Source organism: Hipposideros armiger, unplaced genomic scaffold, assembly GCF_001890085.2.
Source record: "Hipposideros armiger isolate ML-2016 unplaced genomic scaffold, ASM189008v1 scaffold_111, whole genome shotgun sequence".
Classification (NCBI taxonomy): domain Eukaryota; kingdom Metazoa; phylum Chordata; class Mammalia; order Chiroptera; family Hipposideridae; genus Hipposideros; species Hipposideros armiger.
Window position 1 is genome coordinate 1,891,446 of NW_017731461.1, and position 14,046 is coordinate 1,905,491.

General features: G+C 41.6%; 1 protein-coding gene across 3 annotated transcripts in view; it reads left to right on the top strand.

Annotated features, from left to right (window-relative positions):
* Positions 1-4,509: 4,509 nt before the first annotated feature.
* BUD13 (BUD13 spliceosome associated protein) overlaps positions 4,510-14,046 on the top strand; it is a 33,056-nt gene continuing 23,519 nt past the window's right edge. Inside the window, exons 1-4 of one of the 3 annotated variants that reach the window (XM_019647489.1) lie at positions 4,510-4,715; positions 6,694-6,787; positions 11,152-11,236; positions 13,904-14,042. In XM_019647489.1, coding sequence (XP_019503034.1) covers positions 4,573-4,715; positions 6,694-6,787; positions 11,152-11,236; positions 13,904-14,042 — 461 coding nt within the window. In that variant the 5' untranslated portion in view covers positions 4,510-4,572. The remainder of the gene's footprint in view (positions 4,716-6,693; positions 6,788-11,151; positions 11,237-13,903; positions 14,043-14,046) is intronic. The other 2 variants (XM_019647487.1, XM_019647488.1) reach the window with 2 other exon arrangements.

A 14,046-nucleotide genomic window follows, 5' to 3' on the forward strand; every position in this document is an offset into this window, starting at 1 on the left:
GAAGATCTTAAGAAGGTGAGAATTTTGACATTTAGGCAAAGCTGAGAAGGAGGTAAGGTAATATAAGCCCTGTGGAGAGATGAAGGAAGAGAGTTCCAGGCAGAGGGAACTGCAAATGCAAAAGCTTTGAGGTTGGAAAATATTGGAGCTGGTTAGAGGTATTTGAGATCCCCCTCTCAATTACAAATGGGGAAACAGATTCAACCAAGAGGGAGGGAGCTGCTTCCAGTTGCACAACCCAGTCGCTGCTGTAGCCCAGGGCCCTGGACTCCCCAGCTGGTGCTCTTGGCGCTGCATTAACCAGCTGTCTGCAGGGGTTTGTTCAGTAAAGACCTGTTGATTGAGATGCTATGGCAAACCTCAGTGCTTTGTGCTGCAAATTGAACTCTGAAGAATTGCCTAGTAAGAGATGACTTAGTAATCACGCTCATCTGCTCTCACCACTCAAACTTCTCATAGGCCGCAAGTGGGATTTTCCACTTGAAAATGTTCACATTCTCTTTATTTCTGTCGCAGTTGACAGTGGACCATCTCTTTCCTCAACCCTTCTCTTGGCTCCTGTGATTCTGCACCCCCGCTTTCCTCTCTGAGCATTCCTTTTTTCATATCTCGGCCACCTGCCTCTTTCCTAATGTATTTGTTTCCAAAGGTTCTGTTTTCACATACCTCTCCATATTGAATTTTTTGGCATCTTACTACTTTCATGTGGGGACTGACTCCCATACCTGTATTTAAGTGAGGGCAACAGTAAAGTGTTTTGAGAATTTGGATTTTGCGGTAGCAAATGGACTCAAACTATAAAGCTACCATTCTTTGAATAGACCTCTAAGCAAGTGTTCTACCCTAATAGGTTGTCCACAGATGTATTTCCAACTGGCTTGGGGATCTGACACCAGGCGACCTGATCTATCATTTGGTCTCTTGAATGACTTTCCCTATGGGATGATTGTGCTGGGAAGATGGGTCCCAGTGTCTCGATCATCTCCCATTGTGAAGGGAAAAAAATGGCACTCTGGTTTAGTACTGAATCTTGTGAGTTTGGTTGGTGTGTCAGACTGCAACCAGTTACTGGGAAATGAGTTTTAGAAGCCTGAGTTTTGAACCCGCCTAGACGGAGGAGGTACCAGGCTGGGATAATCCAGCTAAGGTACTTCCTGTTCTGAGAGGGCCCAGGCCTTGCAGCCTTCAGTTTTACACTCAACTCTAGTCTTACTTCATATAGCCTGACGGGATGGGTTAGGTATAGCTTACATCTAACTGCGTCTTATCCCACAGCCTCTAGCATACAGCATATGGTTAATAAAAACTGCTACATGGTAACCCTCAGCAGATTTTTCTAAACCTTCCATCCTGGATTGAGCCTTGTTAGGGCACTGGAGGTGGCATGGAGGTAACGAGGTATGGGAAGGGTCCTGCTCTAAGGCCAAAAGGTGAAATATCAAAGTGGCAGCCCATGCACATGTAGATTGTTTCACAACTATGAGGGTAAAATTTAAGTGGGAAGTTTGTGATTATATTAAAAGGAGCTCCTTTGCGAGGGCACTTCTTATATTTCAAGCATGTTAAATATAGCCATTAGAACAACACACAGTTATTGAGTGTACATCTGTTGTGATGAGGTGAATGGAATAAGTATGAAGGGCAATTTGCTAGCTGAAAGTTTTAATGGGTTTAGTAAGACTTGTTTTAATATTGTCAGTATGTTTCTTTTGTACACTTTGGCATGTCAGTTGCCTGTTGCACATTGCAGGAAATCGTACCTCTCCTTAAATTCAGGGCAGTGGTGTTGAAGACATTTGGCTTTATTCTTATTTTAAAGACTGTACACTTGTACTCTTTATAGAAAATGAGTGTTTTCAACTATGAAAAGAGCCAGTGTTGGTTCTGTGTGGCCACCTCAGGATTTAAGAAGTGCTTTAGTACTGGGACCTCTAATGCTTCAGTTTCCTGGCCTGTAAAATGGGGATAATAAAGGCATCTACTTTGCATGAGTTTTGTGAGGATTCGTGAGTTAATTGTGAAGTGCTTTTAGACGTATTTTTCTCTCATAAATTCTAAAGTGTCTCTTTCTGCTTTAAACACCTTCTGGGAAAAAATAGCTATAAATAAAATTATTCCCATTTTACAGGTAAGGAAGTTAGGTAACTTCAAGAAGGAAGTAAACCTTCTAAGAGGCAGTCTTCAAACCCAGGCCAGTCAGAAACCTGAACTCTAAGCATTTTGAGGTCAAGTCCATGGTTCCTGCACTTGCTTTATTAGATGCAACTACAGAGGGAGGGAAAACCTGTTTAACTGCCCTATGAGGCAGACATGAGGGTTGGGATATGAGCTTGGATGTTGTGTGGCTAAGGTTGGGTACTGAGTAACGGTGAAACTGAAGACAAAAATGGACAGGAGATGGCTTAATGCGGCTGAGAGGGCTTGTATACTGCTAATGTTCTCTGGAGCAGAAATGTGAGACTTGCTAAATGTCTGCTGACACTAGGGTGGAGGCAGGGCTGTGGAGTTGTTTGAGGTACACCAAAGTGAACTAGCAGCCAAGACAGGTTGTGTATGGGGCACCTGTGTGGCCCTGCAGCTAGTGAAGCCCTCTGTGTCACCTTAGCAGCCCTCAGCAGCTCAGCCAGTTATTTTTTTCTAGACCTGTGCTGTGACTACTCAGTGTAGCCCAGTGGTTAAAAGTTTATCCTTCAGGGCAGTGATCTCCAAACCTGTTTTGCTGTGGTTGTTTTTGTTTTTGTTTTTTTTAAAAGATTTTATTGGGGAATTGGGGAAGGGGGACAGACAAGTTGCTGTCCTTTTGTTCTTCAGTCTAGTTGTGGAGGATGTCGCTTCACTGGCCCATGTTGGTATTATTGCACTCTTCCCAGGGGAGGCAGTTGGTTGCTGGCCACTGGACAGCCGCTCACAGTGGCTCACGGCAGCTCATGCCAGCTCCCGGCAGCCCACTGCAGCCCTGCTGCAGCGTACTACATTGCCGGTGACTCACAGTAGCCCAGCTCTAGGTCGATGTTGTTCACCATCTTAGCTGTAGAGGGCGCAGCATCACCAGCCTTCGTCCCTGCTGTGTGTTTTTGAAAGTGTATCCCAAGATATGTGTATTTATAAAGTGTAACAATACCTTCTTGACCAATGTACTTTAAGATAGTAACAAAAATTTAACTTCTACATGATGAGATAAAAAGAAAATACCTAATATTTTATTTCAAAAATTTGGATTACCTCTTGCACCCCACTCTGCTAGTCTCTGCTCCCAAGCGTTGGTCATGTTCTGGCTGTGTGAAGTTGGGCAACTTTCTTAACCTCTTCAAGCAGTTTTCTCATCTGTAAAATAAGGATAATAAAACTGAGGATTGTGAGGGTTAAATGAGATAATTCAAGTAAAGCTCTTCATGTCCACAAGAAAAGTTCTTTCCACCAAAACTTAAGTATGTATTAGAATTCAATCTTTCTAGCTTTTCTCTTTTGCTATGCTAAAAATAGATCCACGTCCTTTTCATTGCAAAAGTTCTATACAAGAGATAGCTAGGGACTATCAATAAAATCAAATGTGGGAGAAATTAGAAGCTTCCGTATTTTTCATAGTAATTGCGTTTGGTTTAGAATTCTTGACTTCCTCTCTTGAATGGTACTTGGATGCCTATTAGAGCAGATTCCTCCCCACCTAAACATACACCAATAAAAATAACTAACATAATTCTACATGTCAGATACTGTTCTAAGTACTTTATACAGTAATATTATCTCAGTCCTCGCAATCATTGAGTTAGGTACTGTTATTATCCCCAATTTGTTAAATAACTTGCCCAAAATCTTAGAGCTAGGAAGTTATGGAACCAGAACTCAAACTTAGATACACAGAGTCTATGTTTTGTTTTGTTTTTAATTGGGGAATTGGAGGAGGGTAACAGTGTTGGGGAATTGGGGAGAGGGACCAAATTGTTCTTCAATCTTAGTTGTGGAGGGTGCCAGTCGCCATCTGGCTGCCCATCTGCAGCTCGTGGCCTCTAAGCTCAAGGTGCTGTGTCACAATCTTAGTTGTGGGCAGGTGTAGACCACCATCGAACAGGCTCACCAGTTGAGCCATCCTGCCACCTGTTGGCAGCTGAGCTTGGGCACAGGATCACTGGCCCATGTGGGAATGGAACCAGTGGCTGTTGCTCAGAGCTCGTGCTCTTAAGCTAACTCAGCCAATTGAGCCACAAGGCCAGGCCGGGAGCCTATGTCTTTAACCACTACATTATGGCCCTCCTGAAGGTCCTGGGGGCAGAGATTTTGTAGGGGTCGTGTCTATAGCCGCACGGCTATAACACCGTTTGCTGCATAGTCTGTTGAATGAGCAGATGAACGGACAAACAGTAGAAACGTGGTTGTGCCCTCAGCAGGATGTAGAGAGTGGACCCGGGAGGCATGCATGGTACCGGTAAACCTGCGCGTGCTCACACCTGTCAGTCTCGGCAGGTCCAAGAGCACTTCGTCACTTCCGGTCTTGGCTCCTCCCTACCGCCGTCCGTTTTGCGTTTCAGAATTTTGACCCCAGCGCCGAGCCGTCACCCCGCTCTCGCCGCTGGCATGGCGGCAGCCCCGCCGCTCTCCAAGGCCGAGTATCTGAAGCGCTACTTGTCGGGGGCAGATGCCGACGCCCCCGGGGGCTCCGAATCCGGTCGCAAGCGTCGCAAAAAGCGGCTGAAGCCTGGCGGGGCTGGCGGCAAGGGGTGAGTTGGTCCTAGCGGGGGCGGGGTCTGCGGCGGTGGTCGCCCCTCACCGTCCCAACTTCGCTCTGTGTCCCGCGGCTCTTCCGCAGATCCACGCCCGTTGAGCCTCGCTCCTCTGATGGCGAGTGGGACCCTTCCTGAGCTTAGATCCCGTGCAGGTCGCTTCTCGCGCTCCTCGGCCCTGCCTTCGATGTGTTCGAACCAGGCTGTAACTTTCATCACTTTTCCCGCCTTTGTATCCTTGTGTCCTCTCACGCAGAGAATGAATATTGTGCCTCGAGAATAATGGTGGAACTAATTCAGGGTCCAGAAACTGTCTGTGGGGGCTCTGCAACCCCATGGACTCTGGTCCTGAATCAGAGAGACCTACGAGTATACTCACTTCCTGTTGCCGTTAATAACATTACTACTAACAACAACAATTAACACACAGGTCTTGTCATGCGTCAGGCGCTGTTAGAAGTACTTTAGACACGTATGAATTTATTTAAGCTTCACTATACTACCATGAAGTAGGTATTGTTATTAAACCCATTTTTCAAATGAAGACATTTTCGTGGCCCACTGTACTGGATTGAATAGCACCACTCCCTCCCAATTCATGCCAACACAGAACCGCAGAATGTGACATTATTTGAAAAAAAAAATTGCAGGTGTAATTAGTTAAGATGAGGTCGTAGTGGATTAGGATTGGCGCTAAATCCGCTATGACTGGTGTCTTTTTAAGAAGAGGGAAATTTGGACACAGAAACAGGCATAGAAAGAGAATGACCATGTGAAGATGGAGGCTGAGATTGGACGGGCTGCCACTAGCCAAGGTGTGCGGCCACCAGAAGTTGGAAGAGTCAAGGAGAGATCCTCTCCCAGAGCCTGGTGGGCACTGCCTTGCAGATACCTTGATTTCAGACTTTGAGCGCCCAGAACTGTGAGAGAATACGTTTCTGTGGTTTTAGGCCACCCAGTTTGCCCTGGGAATCCCATCTACCCAGCAGAGTCAAACAGTCCCAGAGAGCTGATTTATTTCCTTTTCTGGTTTGGTTCTTGCCATATTCTTGCCTTCTGTCTTCCTGCCCCTCTGACTTGTGTGGATTCTTTGGAAGCAGTAACGGTGCGATGTAGTGAAAATAGCTTGAGCTTTGGAGCAACACTGATCAGAGTTTGAGTCCTAGTTGTGCCACTTTATGGGCTGTGTGGCTTTGGGCAAGATATTTCATCTTTCTAAGCCTGAGTTTCTTTTAAAATGAGAGTAATACTGAGTGGTATCACTTATATTAAATGGTTATTGTTGTGATTAGAGGTGTATAAAGTGAATGATCTTGGCTTTTTAGATAGTAACTGGTCACATAATGATAGTCATGGTTACTATTTGGAACTCATCATAGTTTATCTGTGTAACAAGCAATTTTTGAATACTTCTTATGCCAGTTACTGCAAGATGTTGAGGATACCATTTTAAATGAGAATGTCATAGTTCCTTTTGTGATGGAGCTTTTAGTTTAATGGGGATTAGGCCTTAAACAACTAATTATGCAATGAATTGATTTATTTCCTATGTGATAAATGCAGTGAAAGTATTCCAAAAATGTGTAAAAGGTTCTCAGTTTGGGGCAGTTAAGAGAGAGTAGTCAGGAAGATATGCTCAAGAAGGTTATGTATATGGTGGGATCTTAAGAATGAGTAAGAGTTTCCCAGTAAAGAATGAGAAGAGTAAGTCAGGCAGAGGGAAGGAACTGAGTTTGTGAAAACTGATGTAGGAAGGAATTTGACTCATTCCAGGCACCAAAAGATGACCAGCGAGGTAGTGTAGTGAACTGAGGGGGCAGTGATTCAAGATGAAGTTGGCCATGTAAGGCAAAGATGGGACCATGCAGGATCTTGTAAGATTTTGAGCTTTATCCTAAAATCAGTAGATAAGAGTTTATAGGCTGTTACCCAAGAATGCTTCTTCCTTTTTGATCTTTCTAATCCTCACATTTAGAATGCGGATTGTGGATGATGATGTGAGTTGGTCATCCATTTCCACCACTAAACCAGAAAAGGAGGAAGAGGAAGATGATGGAGATTTGCCTGTGGTATGTATCTCTTGAGGCTGTGAGGGCTTTGAAATTCAAGCCTCTCAATCTCCACTCCCAGTGCAGGGTAGATTTATAAGAGGGCAAGTTGAGGACAGAGAAGAGGTGACACTTTCCAAAGAGCTGTTTTAAAATAGTCTTTGATGATGTCTGTACACTGTGTTCTTTGTTTATGGAGGGCCCCATCAGCCTAGAAATGGGCACTAATCACAGAGAGAGGCAGGACTCCTCAATATATGGTCTCAGAGCCATGATTAGAATTAGCCGGGTTCAATTTGTTGAAATTTACCTTAAAAACAATGTTCGGGTTCAATTATAGGAAACTTTTTCTTTGTTCCTTTATTCATTGATTTAACTAAGCTTTAAAATTTGTGTACTCTGTCCAAGGACTGGAGATATGCAGATTAATAGAGCACTGTCTGTACTCTAAGAGGGCATACCCTAAAATGGGAGGCTGAGTTTCAAATAATTTCAGCATTGTGATAAATGTTGGCGCTATATTCACATAGTACCAAGTGCACACGTTTGATTCCATTGGGAAATTCCATGAAGGATGTAAATATGTGAAATGAGTTTTGAAGGCTAAGAGCCAAGTGGGCAAAAGCGTAGGCAGATAACCTAGTCATGAAACCTTTGCTGAGAATCACTGAGAAACAGGTGAAAAAGAGAGCTGTTGATAGGCTGTGTTGTGGTAAAAAGTTGTAAAGATGAATTCCAGATGAGCATATTTAATGTTAATGCCAGCATATTCTACAAGAGATTATTTAAAAGATGGTTTGTTAGTAATTATAAGGAAAATAGTGATCATAAGGAACCAGTTAGTTTCAGTCAGAACCAGTCACTTAAACCTAATGTTTACAACATTTGTTTTTATTTTTTTATTTTATAAAAGCTGTACATGTTTATTATAGAATATTTGGAAATTATATGAAAGTTTAAAGTTTTAAAAAGTATGAAAATCACTTACACTGTAACCATCCAATGGTAACAATTGCTGACATTTGGATGTATATCTCTTCAATTCATAGATTATACATACTTTTATTTATTTTTTCAAATATAATTGAGATTATACTATATACATGGTTTTTCAAACCTGCTCTTTCACTTAATAATATGTTGTGAATACTTTAGTAAGACTTTAAAATATTCTTTGAGGGCCAGCTGAGTGGCTCAGTTGGTTAAGAGTTAGCTTAAGAGCGTGAGCTCTGAGCAACAGAGCTGCTGGTTCGATTCCCACATGGGTCAGTGAGCTGTGCCCGAGTTGAGCTGCCAACAGGTGGCAGGATGGCTCAGCTGGTGAGAGCATGTGCTCCTAACAACAAGGTTGCTGGTTCGACTCCTGCATGGGATGGTGGGCTATGCCCACCCGCAACTAAGATTGAACATGTCACCTTGAGCTGAGCTGCCCTGAGCTGCTGAGGGGCGGTTGGATGGCTCAGTGGTTAGAGTGTGCGCTCTTAGCAACAAGGTTACCGGTTTGACTCCCGCATGGGATGGTGGGTGGGCGGATGGTGATGGACTTGGAGCTGAGCTAGCTGCGCCCTCCACAACTAAGATTGAAGGACAACAACTTGGCTGTTCCCCTTCCCCAGTTCCCCAATAAAATCTTTAAAAAAAAAAATTCTTTGAAAATATGATTTTTAATGGTTGCATAGTTCAGTGTACATATTAATTTAACATGCCTTATTGCTGGACATATGTATTGTTTCCATCTTAAAGTATCATAATGCTTTGATAAACATCTTGTACATAAGTCAGTGTAGGAATACGTTATTTCTTTATTCCCATGAAGTTAAATTATGGTCCTTTTGAGCTGTAGTCCCATATTGTTTTCCAAAAGGTGGTGCCAGTTTATACTTCTACTAGAGGTGTATGACAATGCCATTTTTCCATGTCTTCTTCAATACTAGAACATTTTTAATAACAGCAAAAACTATGGCAAACCTATGCCAATTTGGCAGGTGAACAGTGGTATCTAGTTTATTCAAAAAATAGTGAAATGAATGATTTTTCATATGTTGGACATTTATACTTTATGAATTTCTTGGTATTTTGTCCATTTTTTAGAAATTGGGAATTTTAATTTTTTGTTGATTGATTTCATATTTATATGATATATATTATCTACTTTGCATGTCATAGGTATATTTTGTCATTTGCCTTTTCATTTATAATAGTTTTGACCTTTAAAAATTAAAAATTTTATATAGTCGTCTATTAATTTTTCTTTATAATATTGTGTTTTGCTCCTGTGATTGACCCAAAACCTGAACGAGGGAGACTTTAGCCCCATCGCCCTCTACACTGGTTAAAACAGATCTTGGTTATTGAATTCATTTTTGTTACTGCAAGACCATCCTCACCACCAGTAATAATGGCAAAATAACTAGGACAACCACAAAAGCAGTGGCAGCACAAGAATAATAGGTATAATTTATTGAGCATTTATCATGTACCAAACACTGCTGAGCTTACACGAACCGTTTCATTGTGTCCTCATAGCAATCCGTTGAAACCTACGTTTTCAAATGAGGAAATTGAGGCTTAGAGAGAATAATTTGCCAAAAGTTACACAAATACCAACTTTGCAGAGCTGGGGATTTAGATCTCAGTTCATCTTGCTTGAAAGCCTGTGCTTTTATTGTCCAGTGAGAGATCTCAAAACTATATGAGGAATGATGTAGGCTCTTGGAAGAAGAGAAGAAGTAGAGAGGAATTATGAACTGGGTTTGAATTCCAGCTCTGTCATTTGCTAGCTTGTGACACAGAAAGTTACTTCTCTGAGTCATAGTTTGTTCTTTAGTAGTGTGGAACCTCTTTGCAGGGCTGTTGTGAGGACTGAGTGAGATAGTGAAGTCCACAACACAGTACCTTGTACATAGGTGCTATTCTGTAACTAGAATTTATTATGCCAGCCATCTTTGAAAGTCTGTCTTGCGGAAAGAGCATCAGTTGCATCCGATGTCAGTGGGAAGAAGTTATAGGAAGGTAGATATATGGGTCTGATAAAACCAAGAACTTTCTAGTCCTGCCCCCAAAATGCAATTGACTGCCTTGTAACATAATGAGTTCCCTGTCAGTGAATTGATTCCCTGACAGGGAGTGACTGGCTGAGTCATCATTTATTAAGGGTACTACAGAGAAGATTCCACATTGGTTTGAGAATTGGAATGACATGAAACGTGGTTTTCTCTCTCAAAGATTCTATGATTCTGTGTACATTTTAATGACTTCTTTTGGTCTGATTCAAGAATACCTTATCACTGCGCTGTCTTCGGCAGCACATAGACTAAAATTGGAATGATACAGAGAAGATTAACACAGTCCCTGTGCAAGGATGACATGCAAATTCGTGAAGTGTTCCATATTTTCTTTTTTTTAAGATTTTATTGGGGAATTGGGGAGGGGAACAGACAAGTTGCTGTCCTTTTGTTCTTCAGTCTCATTGTGGAGGACACTGCTTCACTGGCCCATGTTGATATTATGATCATTGTGCTCTTCCCAGGTGAGGCAGATCGGTCGCCGGCCATTGGAAGGCCGCTCAGAGTGGCTCACGCTGGCTGCTGGCTGCTCATGCTGGCTGCCTGCCACTCAGGTAGCTTATAGCAGCCCACTGCAGCAGGGGCTGCAGCCTGTGCCATCGCCATCGACTCATAGCAGCCCAGCTCCAGGTCGAGCTGTTGTTCACCATCTTAGCTGTAGAGAGCGCAGCATCACTGGCCCATGTGGGATCTGAACTGGGGCCCTGCTGCTCAGAGCTTGCACTATCAAGCCAACTCTTAACCAACGAGCCACTCGGCTGGTCCACGTTCCATATTTTTTTGTGAGGGGTGTAAATGTCTAACATGTTTCTTTGTATACCTGAAACTAATAAAAAATAATAATTAAAAAAGAATACCTGTCACTGACTACCTACAACAAGAAAGGTTTCATAAGGAACCCGAAGCCCTTGATGAGTGATAGGCATGACTGGGATTCTGACTGTGTTTTCACTCTGAATGCAATGTAATAAAAATAAAAGAGGTGAAAATAAAAAGGTCAAAAGGAATTTAGCTTTTATCTTACAAGTGGCAGTTGTGTACCTGGCAGGTTAATAAAAAGGTTTGTAATGAAAGAAATTAACTTTTGGAGTGAAATTGATTAGTTAGGGAAAGATCCAGAATTAAACCATCCAGTGACAATCAGATGTTTATGGAGCAAATATAACTGAGGACCCACTACATGTTTCTTCATGGCTGTTTTGGGTCTGTGTGTGCCATGTATATTAGGGATGGGAATGGTCATAGCTTCAGGTTCTGAGACAACAGTACTCCTTGGCTGGATTCTGGATTTCCCCCACCATAGTGCCCTCACTCCCACAGGTGGCTGAATTTGTGGATGAGCGACCAGAAGAGGTAAAGCAGATGGAAACCTTTCGTTCCAGTGCCAAATGGAAGCTTTTGGGAGGTGAGTTCTAACAATAGCTGGATGTAAATTTCCTATTTATAGGGGACGCTTTTTTTTTCTTTTTTACACTTTTTTTTTAGAGGAATGCATAATTTGTTGTAATGTGTCATTGATCCTGAAAAATATTTTGTGAAATAGAATTCAGAACTTCTTCAGAGGTAGTAAGACGTGGAAACTAGAGACCAGGTGTCCCACTTTCTCTTATGTTTTGGTATTAGGGTTACTGAGGTCAGGAAGTGACTCACTTTGGGAGCCTTTCAGGACCTACTCTGGCCCAGAATAAGTGAGGACTTAGTGCATAGGCAGGACGCTGGAGGAGTTTACAAGCATGTGAGCAACAGAGTTCGGAGACTTGAGCAACTTCTGTTCTCTCTCAGAATGAAGTCACTCATGTATGGGTCAAGGACCAATGTTTTCTGTCTTTTGTATTTGTGTTAGTAGATCTTTATTTGTTTTTCCCTTAAATATTGGTATTTTACAGTTCATTATTCTCCACTTGCCCATTCTATACCCTCTCCCTAGGCTAATGATTTGACTGCCTATTTTAAAAAGACGTTTGAGTTCTTGAGTTAGACAAAAGGCATTCGTTATGTCTGAGCAGAGACGAGACCTAGTGTTATTTGCCTTGGTATTCCCCTGGCCTAGCACAAGGAGGTACCATTAATAAATATTTGTTGAATTGCTAAAAGGTATTTGATTCTTGCAGGCTACTGCTCTGGTAAGTCATCACTTGCGTCTTAGCAGCCATTTCCCCTTTTCCAAAAACTTGGTAGCTAAGTCTACTTACTAAGGGACACAGATTAAGAAATACTTAGTCGCAGTGAGTCACAGCCCTGGTCTCAGCAGTCACTTGCGCTCTGTGTGGCCAGGGGAAGTGTGCTGGGTTTTTACTGTCCGTGTTCATTCCTTCACAAACAAGGATGGTCTGCTTGATAGTTGCTTAACTTCAGTTTACCCTTGCTGCTCGTTCCTTTTTCACAATGGAGTGTTGAAGAGTTAGCTCTTAAACAAGATTTGTTCTCTCTGTGTTATACTCTGTGCCTTTAGGTTAATTATCCTGCAGTTATGAGTAGAAAAAAATGCATAGCAAAAATGACAATTGTCTAGAGGTTCGTGATCACCATTTTCTCAATTTTTATTGTATTATTTTTGTTTTATGAATTAAGACTTTATTAATATTTTATCAGAATCCTGTTTTACTTAAAATTTTTTAAAAAAATTTTCAATTATAGTTGACATTCAATGCTATATGAGTTTCAGGTGTACAGCATAGTGGTTAAACTATTTTACTCTTAATTATTATTTTCTGCCTTATCCTGTAGTTGTGTTTCAGTCTTTTCCCTAATCCTTTTTTCAGAGATAATCTTTTGGTTTCCATATCTGTAGGTCTAGGAAGTGACACACACACACACACACACACACACACACAGAGACAGACACACACACACACACACACACACACACAAATAATTCTTTTTGTTTTGCCTCATTCTCACTACCCCATCCTCATTTGTTACTGGAAATATCCTCACTAATCTATTACCCTTACATTCTTTTTATTAAATAACATGGAATTTATAACCTCATGGATTAGATTTACTGTCAGGGCCACCACAGATATCAGTACTTTTCTCTGAGGGGTGGATTCCAATTAGATAGGCCTATTCCCCAAAGTAAAGGAGTTGACTTGGTTTAATTCATCTATTTAACAAGTGTTCATTAGGTCCTATCGAGCTTTTATTTGTATTTGGGCCATAGAGCTCAATGACAAGAAATAGGGAGAGGAGAAACTGGATTTTAGAAATGTCCTGAATTGCTATAAACATTTCTTTCTGTTATACCTTTGAAAATTCAAAGTTTCAAACTCTTTCCTCAACTACATATTTTTAAAGATTGCATATGGTCTCTGGAGTCTAACAGATCTGGATTTGAATATTCACTCCATCACTTATTAGCAATATGACCTTGGCAAATTACTTAATCTTTCTGTCAACTTTCTTATCTGTAGAATGGGGATAATATTTATCTCCTAGGCTTGTTGTGAGAATTAAATGAGGTATTCTATATAAAACGTTGGCATGTAGTAGGTGATCAGTAAATGCTGATCCTTCTTTTTTCCTGGTGATCTCTACCCCTTTAATAAGGAGTACAGGGACATAGATGAAATAGTTAACAGCATTCATTTTAGTCAATTTGCCTTTGGAAGAAAGAATGAGTACAAACTATAAATTATCTAGGCTAAATATTGAGCCCCTAACTGGGAACTCTGCACAAGTAAGGTTTGGGAACAACATTGGGTTTGGAGTTAAGAGGCTGGTGTTCTAGCCTGGTTCTTCATCTGGCAGCTGTGACTTTAGGTAAGAAACCATTCAGCTCCTTGGAGCCTCTATTTTCATGTCTGCCAAACAAGATACCTGCCTTGCTCACCTTACAAGGTATAATATGAAAATATATTTAAAATGCTTTGCAAATTTATAACTTGTTAGGCAAATAAGAGAGATTATTTTTAAGATGTTCATGAGTACTGGTTTGCTACTGCAAGTAAAGGAGTTTGTGCAGACCTTTTGGGCTTCCTGAGTAGTTTTGAGATGTACTGCTGGGACATTTTCTAAAATTTTGGGTACCAGTGGTGAACACAGCATTTGACTCTTTGCTGTTTGTGTTTAGGCCACAATGAAGATCTACCTTCACACAGACATTTCTGTCACGACACCCCGGATTCATCTCCTCCTAGGAGGGTCCGTCACGACACCCTGGATTCTTCTCCTCCTAGGAGGGTCCGTCATGACACCCCAGATCCTTCTCCTAGG